At 43.5% G+C, this 18,796-nt stretch overlaps 1 protein-coding gene across 2 annotated transcripts in view; it reads left to right on the forward strand.

Moving 5' to 3' along the window:
* glra1 (glycine receptor, alpha 1) overlaps positions 1–18,796 on the forward strand; it is a 44,926-nt gene that overhangs the window by 19,133 nt on the left and 6,997 nt on the right. For both annotated transcript variants that reach the window (XM_048231020.1, XM_048231021.1), the window contains 6 exons: positions 1,660–1,727; positions 4,207–4,430; positions 5,330–5,412; positions 5,947–6,084; positions 8,418–8,632; positions 13,540–13,686. In XM_048231020.1, the coding sequence (XP_048086977.1) occupies positions 1,660–1,727; positions 4,207–4,430; positions 5,330–5,412; positions 5,947–6,084; positions 8,418–8,632; positions 13,540–13,686 (875 nt within the window). The remainder of the gene's footprint in view (positions 1–1,659; positions 1,728–4,206; positions 4,431–5,329; positions 5,413–5,946; positions 6,085–8,417; positions 8,633–13,539; positions 13,687–18,796) is intronic.

Below are 18,796 nucleotides of genomic sequence, written 5' to 3' on the forward strand. Positions count from 1 at the left end.
ACAGGAGAAGACTGAGACAGAGGGAAGAGAGAGAGAGTGGGGAAAGACTTTAACAGAGGGATGATGAGAGAAAAAGGAGTTTCAATGAAGCGACAGAAGAAAGATAGAGACAGAAAAACGACAGAGGGAGAACGAGAGGAGTGGGAGACAGAGAGGAGAGAGAAAGAAACAAAGAGAGTGAGTGAGAGTGAAAGAGAGTCCAAGGAAGTGAGAGAGGACATTAGCTAGCTTGCTGCGGTCCTGCGTCACACACACCGCAAAGAACGTCAAGAAAAGACAAATTATTTTACCCACTTAGTGTTTCGCCTCTGGAAGGAAAGCCAGAACATTATTGGGCTGAGAAAAGCCAGCCATCGAACTGCAAACTCATTCCACTGCAACGACCTGTAGATGTGCTTAAATCTTACCTCTCACCATATTTATTTAAAAATACCTCAACCACTACGCCTTCCTTTATTATTCACTATTACCACATTTATTTTTTTAAACGTTTTTTACACACACACACACACACAATTGGCTGGTAGGATTCGTATCAAGGTTATGTGCAATTCATTTTGATGCAATTTGCCTTATTTCCTCAGTAATGACAAACGTTGAATTTCAAAAGCACCATTTTCTTCAGGGCTCATTTTAATGTTGTGTCATATGATGATGCAGCCATGGGTAGCGTGCCCTAATTCACCAATTCAATTTCGCTCACCTTATTACATTTCATTCGATCTTTTGCTCGGTGTCAGTTTAGCCATTTTCTACCCTGACATCTGGCTTGAATGCCTGCATAGGTAGATTAGTCAGGCAGACATATTGGATGTATATTCACGTATAGATGTCAGACCACATTTTATTACAGTTTAGGATAAGACTCATTTATTTTGTTGTTGTTGTTGTTTTTGCTTACTATTTTTTCTGCAAATAGATTTGCTGGTTGATTTGGTATTGTATCATAGACATCTTAGGGTTGTCATACGTTTCATAAACTATTGTTAGATGTATGTGTGTGTCATATTTCATGAAATATAGTTCTGTATGTTTTAATGCACATAGCATCTTTTTCGTCTGAGTGTCTTATCCAAGGTTGCGGAGAATAATACTCAGTATGCTGTGCGTTTTATGTCCTCCCGAGACCATAATGGCCTCACAACCCACTCTGACTTCATTGAGAGTCAACTCTTGTCGTGATGTAATGACATTTATGCCTGCACTCTTGGGTAATATGGCTTTTGGAGAGAGAGTCACTCCAATATAGAATTATTTAATATAACCTTGACTCTGCTACCTGCTATCTGTAAACATTCTCTTTTGACCAGCGCCATCACATAATTTAAGATAAAAACACTTGCGTGCATGAGGATGAGTGTGTGTGTGTGTATGTGTCTATAAATGTGTGTGTATGTCTGTGAATATGTGTGTGTGTGTGTGTGTGTGTTAAAAAGGAGATTTGTGCCAATAATCCACTCTGACTCATTCAGGCAGATAGCGTTGTGATTCACAAACTCTTGTGCTTGAACAGAGGGCTCTCAGTAGCTCTTGGGATATTGGCAATCAGCAGGTAAGTGACTATTAAAGGCTGATCCTCTCCACTCGTGCAGGAGCCTCGATTTTACTATCAGTACTCGAGTGGTCATTTTTACACTTTCTCTCCTCTTTTTCCCACAGGTCCACCTGTCAACGTAACATGCAACATTTTTATTAACAGCTTTGGGTCCATTGCCGAGACCACAATGGTAAGTCCAATCAGTCATTTTTTTCTGCCAATTAAATAGAATTGTATCGCCCATTTCTCTTCCACTAGTCAAATCTGCAATCAGTGATAGTGGATATTAAAGAGCGGGGGAAAGGAGAAATGTACAAGTCTGAACATTGTCATTAAATGTAATTCTCAACATTGGAATGGAAAAAATATCTGTATCAAAAAATGGAGTGATGGCTCAAACATTTATCATTAAATAGAATTCCTAACCAGCCTCCTCCTGTGTCCTGGAGTTGTCGCTCTTCTGCTCGCGTGCAGCCTGACACGGGCCTTTTGACGCAAACGTACAGTGGCAGGGCTCTGCGCGGTCAGGTCACACTGCTCATGGTAGCAGCAGAGCGGAGCAAAGCGCAGCCTCTTGCTTCTCCAGCTTTCCCGACAAACAAGGTGTGGAGAGAATACAGAAGCCTCAGCTCGAGCGGCCCTTCACACCTATTTTTTCCCCCTCCTTTTGCTTCTCTTCTCTTCCCACAAAGTGTGTTCGGCGACTAACATTTAAGAGCCCCCAGATGCACTAAACACAGTAAATAAAAGGAGGGGGAAGTGATATGTGTTGGGGGTTGTTGGGGAGGGGGGGGGGTAAAGGCCCCTGATCTCAGAGGCTGGCCTGCACCAAGTCACTGGAGCTGTGGAGGGGAAAAAAAATGGCTGCAGACTGCAGAACCCTCTCATGCAGAACAAATGCTACATTTTCCAGGCTTTTTCTCCTCCACAAGCGGTGGAATTGATCCGAGTTGCTCGTGCTCTCGTTCACTTGGACGACAAGCAGAAAAAGACAGGGATGGAGTGAGGAAGAAGGCGGGGAGGGTTGGGGGGGGGGCAGGAGAGGAAGAGGGGAAGATGGAGAGAGAAGGAAAGACAGGGTGAAGAGAGAGCAAAAGAGAGAGAGAGCGCGAGCACTAGATAGGATGGCATCGATAAATCTTTAGCACATATAGGGCTGCGGAGAACTGTCTCGTGTGGTAATGATCCCACGACTTCGGCCCCGCTGTGTGTATCCGCGGGTCCCTTCGGCCCCTGTGTTGGCCTAATTGTTTACCCTTCTCAAAAGGTACGAGGCGCTGGGGGAGTTCGCTTGGCTATTTAATTAGCTCACCCGGCTGTTTCATTTTCTTTTTCGAGGAGTGGGCGCATAAATTCAGAGGGCTGTCATTTGCGAGCTGACTTGGTTATGCTGGAGTCATGCGAATGAAGGAAACTTTTTCTTTTTTCCTTTCTGTCTTTTTTTTTTAATATGTCATAGTCAGGATGGAGTTTGGCCCAGGGCTTGAATCACATTATGTGTGGGCAGTTGTCATAAATCAGTCCTGGATGCCTGGAGAAATCTTACCCAGATAGAGGTGTTATTTCAATCCCAGTATTCGCTCTTGCTGATGAACCTCTGGCACTGCACGCTTGTTTTTGCCAGATCAGACGATGGTTCAAAATAGCAGTGACTTTGCAGGGGGAGGGTTTTTTTTTCTTCCTTAAGACGTCTTTTAGCTTGGTCCCTACTTTGACTCTAGAAAACATATGATAAATGAGCTCGGCATTGCTCTGCCGTACAAGGCATAATCCCATGGCATTTTTGCAGTGTTCGTGATTCAGCACTCCGTAACCCAGCATAGCAGATGTGTTTTCATAATAGGTGAGAAGTAACCTAAAAACCATTTGTGCTCATGGTAACAGCCCTGTAATCTAGTTAATTCACAGTAGCTAGTTGTGGCGCTGGCTCTTAATTAAAGCTATTCAATCATCAAAATCGATAGTTCTGTGCACACCAGATATCATTTGCTCTGAATGGCAAACATAATGACCTGGCCCAAGCTACTGCATTCTATCAAAACATTTTGAAATTCATTGGTTAAATGGGTCACCTTGCATTAGGATAATTGCTGGAAAACGTCCTTGAATGTTGTGGCTGATTGCCATTTTAAAGGTCACCCACCATATTTTCGCTGTGCTGATAAGTCATCCCAAGGTACATTACTACCCAGACAATTTAACGATCTTCCTGGAATGAAACAACTGCACGCCTGCATCAGGAGGAATTGACAATTACGGCTGCGTGTTTAGCTGAAATGCCACAACGTTAAGGGTGGCTATTTTTTGCAGAGACCCCATTTGCTGCAGTATGTGAGCAAATAGCAATTATCTAATGTAAAATGGGGAAAAAGGGAGAAGACCATTTACTCCTGTTCTTTGGCTGGTACAGTTTGTAGCCAGCAGAAACAAAACTTTCAAAAAGGATAAAAGAGTACTATATAGCATATAAGGATACATGCTATATAGAATACAATTAAAAAAAAATAGAGATGATGATCATTCACTATTTTTTTCCGGGGGTGGACACCATGCCTCTCACAATATTTTTTCTTCAAAATTTTGCCACTGATTTCTGCACTAAATCCACCTGGTGCCCAGTGGTCTAATATGACAGTCCTGACAGTTGTGCTTTTTCGTGTCAACTTCAGGACTACAGAGTGAACATTTTCCTGAGACAGCAATGGAATGACCCCCGTCTGGCCTACAGCGAATATCCCGATGACTCCCTCGACCTTGACCCCTCTATGTTGGACTCCATCTGGAAACCTGATCTGTTCTTTGCCAACGAGAAGGGAGCCAATTTCCATGAGGTCACGACCGACAACAAGCTGCTGAGGATCTCAAAAAACGGCAATGTGCTCTACAGCATAAGGTGATGGAACCTGTCCCTTAGACTCTGCTACTGTCATACCACCGATCAATTAAGTGTTGCACTGTCAGTTACGATTCAACTAAAAACAACAGTACATCCCACCATTACTGCATTACTGCTTTACCCAAACCCCCCCAACCCCCCCCCCCCCACGCGGTCTTTAACTCATATCATTTGAAAAAAAAATATTTGTGTCCCTCAGCAGTTTAAAAAATATTTGTGTCCCTCAGCAGTTTAAAAACTACATAGCTTGCTATGGCCCTGTTATAACAACTTAATGTTGGCTCAAGTATACCGCCCTCCTCCACAGTCCCCTATAGGTTTGTTCCTTGTCTTATATCTTTTCAGGGTAATATTACACCGTTGGGCACTCCCCTGTTAGATGGGATCGCAATAAATAGCTTTTGAGTTGGAAGAAAACAGGTTAAGCACATTCCCTACACTTGACACCATCAAATAAACCTCTCAGATTGAAGCGGTCTCTGCTTGTGAGCTCAGACCGCTGTGGCTCTTGTTCACCGCCTGGTCGGAAAATTGCTGGTAAATAACTGTTACCGCTGCCACAGCGATGCTATCTCCGACCTCAGTAAGTGAAAAAGGCAGCTATGCTCTCCAGCTCTTTCTCTGGATGATGTGTGTGTCAGTTTACACGGCAGACAGGGCTTTATTGTTCAACACAATAAATATGGATCCATAGCGAACTCTAAGATGGGAGCAGAGCTCACAATTACCCTAAAAAATAAATATTTATTTTTTTCTCTATGCTTGCTATCTAACCTGTGAAAAGCCAATCCATTTTTAATATGAGAGCTCTAAACAGGCAGTAAAGAGGCTGCACAGTGGTGTGTGTGTGTGAGTGTGTGTGTGTATTGCTGATATCTGTTGCCTCCTGTCAACAGAATAACACTGATTCTGGCATGTCCGATGGACCTGAAGAATTTCCCCATGGACGTGCAGACTTGTATCATGCAGCTGGAAAGCTGTGAGTATCTCCCTCTCCCCCCGCGTGCAGTGCGCGAGGGGGAGAGCATTTATTTTGTGCAACAGGGATGGATGTCCCGCAGGCGTGTGGAGGAGAAATGAGCACTGCAATGATTTAAGGGGAGACTCAGACGTAGACACAGCAGTCAATGAAGGTTGGGGTGGGCACGGCTCGTCTGGAACCTTCTGGCTGCTGTCTCTCCTGCATTTGTAGGGATTTTTAATTTATTCTATTTTATTTTATTTGTTGTTTTGTTGTTTTCCTCCTTTTTGTTTGTTTGTTTGTTCATAAGGAGTTATTCTCAGAAGTCCAGGATCTTTGTAGTTAATGCTCAGTAATTCTGAGCGAGCAAGTGGGTTTGTTACATAGTATTTATATACTCAGAGGCAAGGCATCAAGAAATATCACTCTGCTGTTGCCAGCTAGCCAGCCTGCAGAAAAATTCTTTTTTTTCCTTTTTCAATCTGTGAAATTTATCCTTGTTGCATTAACCACGACTATCCTCTCTGTGCATTTAAAAACTCTCTTCTCTAGTTGGATATACAATGAATGACCTCATATTTGAGTGGGACGAGAAAGGAGCCGTACAGGTGGCTGACGGCCTGACATTACCTCAATTTATACTGAAAGAGGAGAAAGACTTGCGGTACTGCACCAAGCACTACAATACAGGTTTGCTCCTTCCCCGCCATACGTACGCTGGTTCTTTCTTTTTGGAGACTATTTTGCATGTGAGGCTCTCTATCTCTCTCTCTCTCTTTCTATTTTTGTCTTGCCGACCGAGTGCAGAGTAGCATACCCTCACACACACACACACACTCACTCACGCTCACACCCATGCACGCACGCACACACGCAAAGGCAGAAGAAGCACGCAGTCTCTCGATTTCTGAGATGCACTGTTGCAAAAGCAAAAAAAAAAAAAAAAGCCCATGGATTGGTTAAACACAGAGAGATGTAGATCATAATCATTCTCCACTCATTCTTCATGGTCTCCTCAGTGCAGCTGAAAAACCATCTGTCCAGTCAACTCAGCCAGTGTGTGATATTACACAAGTAATAAATGGCAAAAGGGCTTGAAGGCTACTGAAGGCTTTCTTAGTTTACCAAAATAGCACTAAATTAGAGCAGATGGAAAACAATACCATTGAAAGAGAAAAAATGTTACATAGGAAATACTAAATAAAGTCTTGTTCAAAAACAGGAGCTCTTAAATGTTAGAAAAAATATCACAATCCCAGTCATGATCAGCTGCATTAACCATTTAGATGTACAAGAGCCAGCATGGCTCTGAGAGAATACAATTTATTTCAGAAATTCTCTTGACAGTGTGCTGTCACATTGCGACTGTCTGAATCCATTTCAATTTCTTTTTTAGAAACCGTCTATTGAAATACAGTATCTGCTCTGCGCTTTCTCCATTCCAAAATAAATCCCAGCAATTTAGGCGAGTTTGACACATAGTTCTCAGAGAATAGTGTCTCGTCTGACACAAACGCGTATCGCACCACACCTTCGGGCATTCAACTCTCACCGTCGCATGGATTTAACTGTGGCATTAACGATGAAGATTAGTTTGTCTGAGACTGGGAAAACTTTGCAGGCGTACGGATACACACAAAAACCACACGTACTCTCTCGAACGACACACACACACACACCCACAGATGCACGACACACCCGGATAAGGCACATAAAGGGCAGGTTCAAACCTGGCACGCACTGAGCCACATAACGAGCTTGTGGTCAGAGTGCAGTGACTGCTGCAGTATGCTGTCTCTGCTCGTCATCAGTGTCATCATTCTTTTTTCTTTTTTTTTTGGTTCTCTTTTTTCGGGGAGAGGGGGGGGATGGCACAGACTCAGCGAAGGGGCCCCGAGTGGACCCCCCTGGCCGTCCCCTCTCCTTCCCTCCCTACCTTCCTTCCTTCCTTCCTGGAGATCATGTCTTCCTCAAAGGACTACCGCCGTTTCTTCACAACCAGCCCCCATTACCGCCCAGCCATACCGCACTGTGTGTACGTGCTCCGCCGTTCCCCAGCCAAGTAGTAAAAAAAAAAAAAAAAGAAACGGGAGGGGGGATTTCAAATGTCCTTCTCTTCTTCTATTTATTTTTTTATTGTTGTCCTCCTCCTTCTCCTTCCTCCTCCCGTCTTCTCCTCAGATTTATTAGAAGCCGTCTATTGTGATTTGCAGAGAACATTCCTCGGCATCGCTGCCTTGCACTTCAGCGTCCCCCGATGTTTACCTTACTCTTCCCGTCTCCAAACCTACCCCCCCTCTCTACCTCCCTCTCTTCCCCACCCCCAAAAGTCCCAACCAAAACAACAAATGGCCCCCACCAACTCCTCGCCTCCCCTTATCTTTTCACCAAACCTTCTTTTTATTGTCCCCATCCCCTGTTGCGATTCCCCGGCTCCTAGTTGTCATTTTAATTATTGTGCTGGTGCAATGCAGTGTCACCACGGTGTATTATCACTTGTTATTCAGATGGTTGTTTTCGATCAGCAAACACGATTATCTGGGGAAAATTGTTGCCTTTCTCTCTCAGCTCTCTGAGGTACAGAACCCCACAGAGGAGAATTACTGGGTGTCTTTTTTTTTGCCTCAGCGAGAAAGTCTGATTCTGATTTTTATATAGATGAACAGCACCTGGACTGCCCTGGAGTGTGTTTCTCTGTATAAATCAATGGCAATAGAACATTCTCCTTCCTCCCAAATTACCCATTGTGTTTTTGTGTTCTCCTCTGTGTCTTTTTGTGTGCGTATGTACGTGTGTGTGTTTGTATGTGTGCGTTTAATATATTACTTCCCCTAACCCCACCTTCAAAAAAACATACAAAAAACAAAACCAAAAAACCCCAATTCTGACCGCGATCATGAGTGGTTTCTGTATTGGCAGCCCAACAAACCGGCGGATACAGAAACCCCTGCACATTTGATCTCTCACACCCCCAGCCCGTCCCCGTTGATAGTGAAAGCATGCTTGTGTGTTCTGCACTATAGGAAAGTTCACCTGCATTGAGGCCCGATTCCATCTGGAGAGGCAGATGGGTTATTACCTCATTCAGATGTACATCCCCAGTCTTCTGATTGTCATTTTATCATGGGTGTCCTTCTGGATCAACATGGACGCCGCGCCTGCTCGAGTGGGCCTTGGCATCACCACGGTGCTGACCATGACCACGCAGAGTTCCGGTTCCCGCGCCTCCCTGCCCAAGGTGAGTCCGAAGCGAACGCTGCCCCGTTGGCTTGGGGGAGGTGGCATTGCGTGGTGTGGTGAAGGTGAGGTGGTTGAAGGTAGATGGTGAACTGGTGGAAGGATTTCTGTGATGTCTGAGGTCAAACATCTAAATGTCGTCCAGGATGTCTGGACATACAGTAAGGATTGGAAGTAGTTGAGTTTCCATCCAACATTCTGATGCATTTTTGACCATTCAAACAGTCCAGAGTGGAACGCTCCAAATTCTTAGAAGTCGATTTAAAACTGATTAACGAAGGAAATAGTGTAACTGAAGTTGATAGAAAGGGTTTGCACATTTGCTGAGATTGCATTCATTGTTTCTCTTAACATTGTCCTGACAACCCACAGCTGTTCACAGCTTATCGCTTGATATTGGGAGTTTCCATTCTATTTTGCATATCAAAGCGGGTGCAAATGTGGACAGACTAAAATTTCTATAGCTGAATATTCATAAATGTGCTTAAAATGAGTTGGCTGGGAGTTGTAAATCAACATGTATCCAGAAGGTGCCTTTTGAATACAGGATCCAAGGAGGGTCAGAAAATGTTTTTTACAGATTACGCTCTGCATAGGTTGCCTTCGTCATTGGGGGCTACTCTTCAATAGCAATCTGCTGTTGGGAAGGGTTGCCAAAAGTGCCACTTTACTGAGGACAAAAACGAATTGTCACCCCTAGAGTTTGCCAAGTAACTTTGGCAATGTCTGGATGGACTATGCACACTGGCGTGTGTGTGTGTGTGTGTGTATGTGTGTGTGTGTGTGTGTGTGTGTGTGTCTAACATAGGGATGCACAAATGAGCCGTGGATCTAACTGGTTGATGTGGTACTGGATCACTGGTGTTACGAGGCTGTTTGCTGGTATGGTCCCCGGAGATCTTGTTAAGATCAATAGCATCATTAACTCCGCTAAGCACAAGGACATGTCAGCCAAACACCTGGCTGCCACAACAGCAAACCTTTCAATGTGACAATGACCCCCAATCATATCAACCCTAGACCTTGCACTGAAAAAAAACTGAAACCTTAATATGACATGAAGAGCATCCAGGCGGTACAGACTAAGCCGGTACATTGACCTGGTGGTAGGCCTACCTGGTGCCTTGGATGTGGCTGTGGCCATTCACCGAGCATCTGTTTGCCATTTCCACCTCTAACATTGGGACTGCATGCCCTTCCTGGCCAGAAGCAAAGGCAGTAGCCTGGGTGGAACAATGAATCATTATCCTGCCTATGGTCATCACTGACCTTATTAAATCTCATTGGAAAAGGGTATGATTCTATGTGTGTTGGAATAATGGAAGACTTAACTGAGGACGTCAGAGGTCGTCGGTAATATTGAATATTTTGATAAATTCACTTATAATTGATGATCAAATATTTATTGAGTTTAATAATTGTTCATTTATCTCACAGGTTGAATGTTTCATGTTGGTTTTCATGTAGCTTTCTCAGCACTCTCAGTAGAGTACTAGAGTAAACTGCTGGTGCAGCAATTTTTTTCCATATCATCAGAGTAAAACATATCCATAAACTACGTTTTCAAGTTATGTGCTAGGAGATTTGTTGGATATCCCCAACCAGATGTAAAGTGTGTGTCAACATCCAATGTTGACATGAGCTTGACATCTCAAGCATATGTTCCTGTTTAGTGATTATTCTTTAAAGGTACACTATACAAGATTTTCACCTTAATATAATCTTTACGAAGCCAAGTTGATGGTAAACGAAGTTGTAATAGATAATTAGTTAGCCTAGCATAGCTATGCATTACCTTGAAACATTACCTTGTCAATAGATATAGCTCTTTGGAGAGTTTTTTTTTTTTGTTTTTTTTTTTAAAGATCTTTTTAGATATTTAGATCCTTCACCTCCACAACAAAAGTATTTTTTTGGGGGGGGTGAGTCACAAGAAGTTTGCTATTTGCAACAGCAGAGTAAAAAATATAAATATATTGCAACTCTAGAGGGAGCTCTACAGTAGCTATACCTAAACGTGCATAGTGTACTTTTAATGTTCACAGATTAAAAGATTAAACATTGATTTTGAAATTTGAATTGCAGAGTACGCCATAAAACAAGCCATTGTTGATGCAGATTTTTATAAATTACAATTTCTCATGAAGTGGTATGTTTATTTTACTCTTTTGTTTTTTTTAGATAATTCAGTGAGACACATAATCAGATAATCTAAAGTATCTATTGATTAATTGAAACCCTCATTATCCATATGCATGACTATCCACCAGAACTGACCCAAATAAGAAAGAGAATGCTGGACAGTCATGCCTCGGTACCAGAGTTCAAACCATTTCATATTAATTAGCTCCTATTTATGGTTTCCTCCATTGTTATTGACTGGTGAGAGGATCTGCAGTTACCCATTAAAAGGATGCTAACAGCACTAGTTGCTCTTAATCGAGCTAACAGACATGCAACAAATTACTCTTCTAAGGAAACAAAGAACAATGGCCACCTCTGTCCCACCTTCCATCAATAAAGCCTCCAATCAATGCTCAAAGCTTATGCAATAACAATTGGATGGTTAACCCGCAGGAGGTCCTATATTACTTCACAATCAGTGGTCAGCACAAAACACACAGAAACGCAGTGGAGTGGACGGTGTTAGGGACATCAGTGATGAATAAGAACAACGGTCAGACTCTGATCCCATCAAAGTCTAACATGGATTGGCTCCCATTTGAAGCAATCCCTAAATGTGATTAATTTTGCATGTCAGTTAATGCAAAATTGATTTGGTGCATATCGATTGTTACACAATGGCTCTCTTCTATGAATCATGACTGATTGCTTTTCAACTGTCTATTGATTGCTGATAAATCTTTCTTTTATGCTGTGTGCTCAGGCTTTGAGGACAAATAGTACCCTATTGTTACAGTTCAAGGAATAGTTAAAGAAAAAAAAGTATGACAAAAATCATTTGTGGTGGGGACAAATGACAACTGTCTAATTCATGTGGCTCGGATGAGCACACGGGAGAGGAAACGAAAATAACTTTTCATTCCATCTTCAATCATTATAGGTCTCTGTTTGATGTGGATAACATGTCCTGAAGGTGAATACACAGTAGCACTTCTCACTCTGGACACGAAACATCTCTCTCTCTCTCTCTCTCTCTCTCTCTCTCTGTCTCTGTGGAACAGAGGATTAAGTGGAGTGATTGCGTGAGTGGCTGGAAAAGTGTAATTACGTCCAGGGGAGACTCACTGCCTTGTTTTTATTTATTATTATTATTACTATTATTATTATTTATATATTTTTGTTTGTTGACATTAGGTGATTCATGTGGTTTGAAAATGAAGCCACTGAACTGTGAGTCCTCTGCCGTTCGGCTGTCACAATGATGATTGCGCAACTCGGCTGAATGAAGGTGCTCTCTCTCTCTCACACACACACACACACACACACTCACGCACATGTGCGGCTGACTGCACCAGTGTGTGTGTGTGTGGTGTGGGGGACGTTTTGGTGTCAGGGCGGATGGTGATTCAGACCCTATGCTGACACTTCTGCATTCATTAGCGGCTCTCTGTCCGTGCCCACTGCACACGGGGCATCACGCAAACAATATTTTTAATAATATTTTTTATATATATATATATATAGCATAGTCCATGCCCTCTGTATTTCCAAGTTCACTTAAGGATATACATGGTATAGCTATAGCCTTCACATGCTATACTAAATCAATTTCTTAGATTATGTAATTTATAATGACTGATCGGCTGTACAAGTTCACGGCGGGATAGTTATGATATATCTATTGCATTCACGTGATAGATAAGTTAAGTAATTTATTATGACTATAAAATGATTGACAGATTAATAATGTTAATCAGTGATTTATAGGTAATAGCTATGATAATTTCACCAATTCGTCTAAAATTTGTATCTTTGTTATGTAATAGGAAAGGATGATGTAAGCATTCATATGTCAAGTTGCTGTTACATGTAACACTTCTCCGGGGACTTCCTCTCCAAGGCGTAGGTGGTCTAGCTGAGAAATGTGTTGATTCCGAATGCTTGACTTGCATCATCTCCACTCACAGCGCCTCCTGAACCGAACCATGCCTTTTGAAATGCCACTTCACCCGCATTCAGGCCACCTTTTGGTCAATGATTTGTAATTCAGAGTGAGTGTCCTCCAGTTTGACAGACCAGCCAAGTCCAAAACAAATGCCATTTTGTTGTGTCCGTCATGTGAAGACCTTCTGAGTATGTCGTCCTGTCCAGGCAACCATGTGCGGAAAGTCATTGAGATATCTGGGTAATTTAGCTCTTGTTTTACAGAAAAAATACTGAGGGCCTAGCAGGAGGTACTCAGAGACAGTTGTACTTTAAATATTAAAATATATGTGACTTATTCAGAAACCTTTTGATGTTCTGTACTGAGTTAAGTGCTGTAGTCTGGCTTCATACCTTGCCAGCTGTATGGAGAAAATACCTCTGGGGCGTTATGGATCATGATGGATTCCGGTCTGCCATAATCCCATCTAGAAAACTTTTTTTTTTGCTTTTCTTTTCTTTTTTCTTCTTTTCCTCCTCTCCTCCTCCTTTTTCTTTTTCTTCTTCTTCTTCCTCTTCTTCACTTCTTTTTTTCTTCTGAGCTCTTCTCTGGACATGACTCATCAGTTTGAGCTGAGGTTGAGCAGACACGCGGGTGATTCAGCTGATGGAGCTGGCACGTTCGGCCCGTGTCCGCCATCTTGTTTGTCTCTCTACCCCCTGTGCCAACCCTGTTGATCTCCCCTCCATCCTTCCTACCTACCCATCAATCCATCAATCCTTCCATCTGCCCATCTTCACCTTTACCCCCCCACCACAACTTCGCCCACTCTCCTACACACACGCCACCCCATCCCGCAGGTGTCCTATGTGAAGGCTATCGACATCTGGATGGCCGTATGTCTGCTGTTCGTGTTCTCGGCCCTGCTCGAGTACGCCGCCGTCAACTTCATCGCCCGACAGCACAAGGAGCTGCTCCGCTTCCAGAGAAGGAGAAGACACCTCAAGGTGAACCAGCGCCTCACACGCAAGCAAGACACAAATGTACACACACACACACTCCCTCTTCCTCTCATGCAAACATACGCACGCACATACACAAACTCCATGCCTCAGTCAAACACCTCTCTCCCTAATCTCTCTCTCTCTCTCTCTCTCTCTCTCTCTCTCTTTCATTCCCCAGACATCATGTAAGCCCAGAGATACTCTTAAATATTCAACAAGGTTAAATATTCAGTGGAGTGAAAAACTCAGTGGGCTTTCATGTTCCTGTGTTTGCGTTTAGTGGTTGCTAAACACACAGGGAGTGAATATTTCAGCACTGGGGCCAGCTTGGAGGAAGGTCTCGTCTGAAGCCCTGTCGCTTAATCAGGCCTATAGAGCGTCTGATGGTCAAGAGAGAACTCTTGAAAAATAAAAAGATACCCGCACACTGTTTCTATAAGCTCCCAGAGTGGTTTATTAACACAACGTTTCGACCAGAGGTCTTCGTCAGGTATCAAAAGAGAGAACTCTTCCATTTAATTTTGTTTTTGTATACAAAACAAAATTAAATGGAAGAGTTCTCTCTTTTGATACCTGACGAAGACCTCTGGTCGAAACGTTGTGTTAATAATCTAAAGGTTTTTTTTTTCAGGGGCTGGGGAATGCAGAGAGCCATCATCAGTTCTCACGGATTGTATTTGAACTTTGATCTTGACCCTGCTCCTCCGACACCCCCACCCCCTTCCTACCTCAGTAACTCTCTGTTTACAGGCTTGCTGGGGCTGTAACATTCCCAAAGGGTCCCTAAGTGTCAAATCAATGACTGTTATAGGTCCAGCGAGTTTCAAATCAATTGTGAGTCATATCACCAAACGGGGAGGCAACAGCCACCCTGAAGAGATAGTAAGAGCTCATCCATAAGTGGACCTGCCATAGCATTGACTGAGAACAAGCAAAGAATCAGAGCACTGTAATAAATGGAGATACTAGATATGAAGTCATTGCATGTCTAAAAGAGAAACGGACAGGGTAGAGCTGCTTGACATTGGTAAACACTTTAGGGGTCCTAGTTTAAATGATGTGCAAAAGTGGAAGAGTGTAAAATGGAGACACCAGCAAAGTGTCTCGGGCATGAACTAAAGCTATCGTGTGGTATGTGGGAACACTGCACTTACCTACCCATGTTTGCACTTAGGGTCTTGCTCAAACTACCAGTATTAAATTATTAAATTAGCAATTATAGCCAAGTTATTAAATTAGCTTTAGTTCATCTTTGCTTTTTGCCCAGACTTTGCACTTTGTCCATCATTTCAGTTAAATTGCCCCACATGCAAACTCCCCTTGAGACGTGCTGGGATGCAGACTGAGTATGTACATTCTCTATGCAATTTGAAGAGTAAAAAGAAAGAACAACAACAACAAAAAAAACTCAACTCTAAATCTGAAATCCGATTATCCTCTCTACTTCCCCCATCTACCCCTGAGGGGCATGTGTAACAGGTGTGGTTGATGTGGCTAGATTAGTCCCGAGTGCTTTCGGTCTCCAGGTAAGTCATGGCTATGGGATGCCCACACATATACACCAGCTCCAGCAGCCATAGTGCCATGTGGTTTAGAAGCCGGGAAGCGGAGGCTCAAATCCCTTCGTGTTTGTAGGCCGTGACCTGATCTCCCCTCCAGCGTTTCAGAGATTCCAAATTATGTCGTATGAATGAGATATGATTAAATATTAGTCTGCATTTTTTTTTCTCTCTTTTGTGCAGAAATGCAGACTAATCCTTTTTTGTCAGAGAGAGAGAGAGAGAGAGATGGGGGAATAACAACAATCTCCTTAGGGAACAAATGAGCGAGAGAGAGAGAGAGTCATGCAGCGTTGGCATTCCTGTCATGTTCAGCCTTTGGTTTTGTGTGTTTGAGTGTGTATTTGTTTGTGCATCTGTGTGTGGTGTGTGTCAGTGTGTGTGTGTGTGTGTGTGTGTGCATGCATGCGAGGGGAAGTGTGTGTACATATTTTTGTGTTTATGTGTGTGTGTGTGTGTGTATATGTTTGTGTTTGTACGTCTGTGTGTTAGTGAGCGTGCGTGTGTGTGTGTGTGCATGCAAGGGGAAGTGTGTGTGTACATATTCCTGTGTGTATGTGAGTGTGTGTGTGTGTGTGTGGTGTTCTCTTTTTGACTTACTGACCGATCATGCTGAAATCTCAACATGCTGCCAGGCTTCTTTTCAGTTATCACCTTCATCCTACAAAACACACACACACACACAGACACTCATACACTCATGAAGGGAAAAATGTATGGGAAATATTCCTGGTTATCTGTAACAAACGACACATAGCTTAACCCCAGAAGTGTCGTACCAACCACTGGATTCCTCACCCATGCTCACAGTCGCAGTGCTACAGCTCAGTAATGAGCCTCACAGGCCCTTGTGATTCACAGCAGTGGTACAGTCCTCCATTACGGCTCTCCCGGGCTATCAGTCAGTGGTACAGTCCTCCATTACGGCTCTGAGGGGCTATCATTCAGCCCAAATGCTGCAGCGGAGAGCTGTCACGTCCCTGCACCACACAATAAAACAAACCCCGAGCACTAGCACTGGCGCTGCCGTGGCCATCGACCGACCGCCCCTGACCACCCGTCTGCATCAGCCAGCTCCCCCCTCAGAGGACTCCAGCTCCTGGGCAGCAGACAAAGGATTCCCCCTACTGGCGCTAGTGGGAACACGGAGGGCAAGGCAAAGGGGACGGCCGGGGAGTGACTGCAAAGAGAACGAGAGAGAGAGAGATAATTAGACAGGAGGAGAAAAGAGAGAAAGACTGCAAGGGAAAGAAGAGAGGTAGATGGCAAGAGAAAGAGAGAGAGGAAGACAGAGGAAAAGGAGAGAGAGAGGTAGTGAGGGAGATTTATTGAGATGGGCAGTGACAGAAGAGTGGGGAGAGAGAGAGAGAGAGAGGTGAAGAGAAAGATGTGACATGAAAAAAGGGAATAAAGCCTGTAGGGAACAAAGCTATGCAGCACTATCTTTAGCCAAACAGTCTGGAATCAGTCAAGATGTTAACAGTCATGATAATGTAACAAAATCTTACATTTCTTTGCTGGCTAATTACTGTAATGTGAATTTGTCCAAAGTAACTCAATGTGGGATAATGTGTTGCAGTTGACACTGATACGCCCAAATGTGAACTACAGCACAGCCAAAATGGACCTCAAAAGACCCCACACATAATCTGCTGAAATAATAAACCTTGCATTTGACAAAAATGGCAATCCAAAATGACAATGTAAGTGACAGAAAAAATAGAATCAAACCAATTATTTCCCCCTTACTCCCTTTCTTTCTCAGATTATCTCTTTCTCTGTCTGTTTCTCTCTCTAACTCTTATCATTCCCTCTCCCTGACTCCCTCTCTCTCTCCCTCTCTCTAGCTAATGTCTACTAATGTTAATGTCCTGGGCTTTAATTGCCTCTGTACTGGGGGTCACGGTGACTGCTGGAAGGGGAAGGCTTGTTTTAGACACACCGTGGGACTGAGGCTGCAGCTGTGCTGTGCCGTGCTGCTATCGCCGTAGCTACACCACTTCTGCTGTAACGCCACGCCAGGCTCTGATAACCCAGGAGTAGGCTGGTGGGGGACGAGCAAGACAAGAGTGGCCCCTCCAGTCCTGTCACATCTCTCCCTGCACCCGGCCGGCCAGCCAGCCGCCATCTCGCAGCCAGTGACAAGAGCTTATTAGGGAGCCTCTGATTGATCCGCAGTAATCAGTTCATGACGGATGATCAGTGCTTAAGGAGAGCCAGTCACCAGGGACAGTGTCGTCGCTTCCCTTGTCCGTCTCCCTGACTCTCTCTCTCTCTCTCTCTCTCTTGCTTTCTCTCTTTGTCCATCTCCTCTACCTGCCCTCCAGCTGCAGAAGTGGACTGGCTCTATGTAAGCAGAGGAGATAAGCGTTGAGGATTATCAATGTAAATAAGCTCGGAGAGCGATAACTAAGTTGCACCGTGGGCTCTTGTGTGCAGCGAGACGGGATCGAGCAGCGTAATGTTTTAAAAGCGATGCAGGGAAGGGGTATATGGGGAGCTTTGTCAGTGTTGTATTCCTGCCTTTGTTTTGTCAGGTCACCTAGTTCGCTTTTACCGATCGCAGATGCAGATATGTGTACATGCTCGTGTGGACTTGGCAGAGCATGACAATGATGTGTGTGTGTGTGTGGGGGAGATTTCATTATGATTACATGGTTGATTACATGACTTCATTATGATTACATGGTTGCACATGAGGCGGTGGTGTTTGCTTTTAATCCATGTTCTTTCTGAGCTCGAAGATTTTAATAGACCGCGTTGTACATTACCAAATATATTTTGATATTTTGTTTTTCTCCTCTCCTTACCTCCCTTTATCACCGTACAGTCTCATCACCCCTAGCTGATTCAATTTCACAGTGAAAAAAAAAAAACCAGTGATAACAGAACACTGATTAAGGCACAGTCCTCACATAACAGCAACATCAAGGAGATATTTTAAATATGACATGCACCCAGACTTACAGGGCAAACAAATTCAAAACATGAAAAACAAAAACATATGCACACAATACAAAAAAACAAAACTGTAATTCATCTGAAGATGTTGTTTGAATGTAAAATGCCCCAATCTGACCTGCATTAGGATGTCTCCTAGTCAGAAACATTAATCAGATCATATGGCTAAAGTAAGAGATATAAATGCATCAATCAGGAGGGAGTGACGTGATGGATGAGGCCGTTCAGAGGTCCTGACTGTCGTGTGAGACATCACCTCTCTGACTTGCAAATGCAGGAGTGTGCTGCATCCTGATGTCCATCCCCTACATTACCTTCACCACCCAAATCACACACACACACACACATACACGGAAATGAGTGGACATATCTACACCGTAATAGACGAATACACACATATTTACATTGAGGCTTCATTTGCTCATTCACATGCACAGTGGTAGTTGTGCATGTGAAGTTCATGCTTCACTTTTTCTCGCACACATACCGTGACATGGTTCCACAAACCATTTTTCATCATTTGCACACAAATGTAAGACCACCATTTGGGCGCGAATGGTTCCTCCCACATACACATAGCACACACACAAATA

This window comes from Alosa alosa, chromosome 21 (assembly GCF_017589495.1).
Source record: "Alosa alosa isolate M-15738 ecotype Scorff River chromosome 21, AALO_Geno_1.1, whole genome shotgun sequence".
Lineage (NCBI taxonomy): Eukaryota > Metazoa > Chordata > Actinopteri > Clupeiformes > Clupeidae > Alosa > Alosa alosa.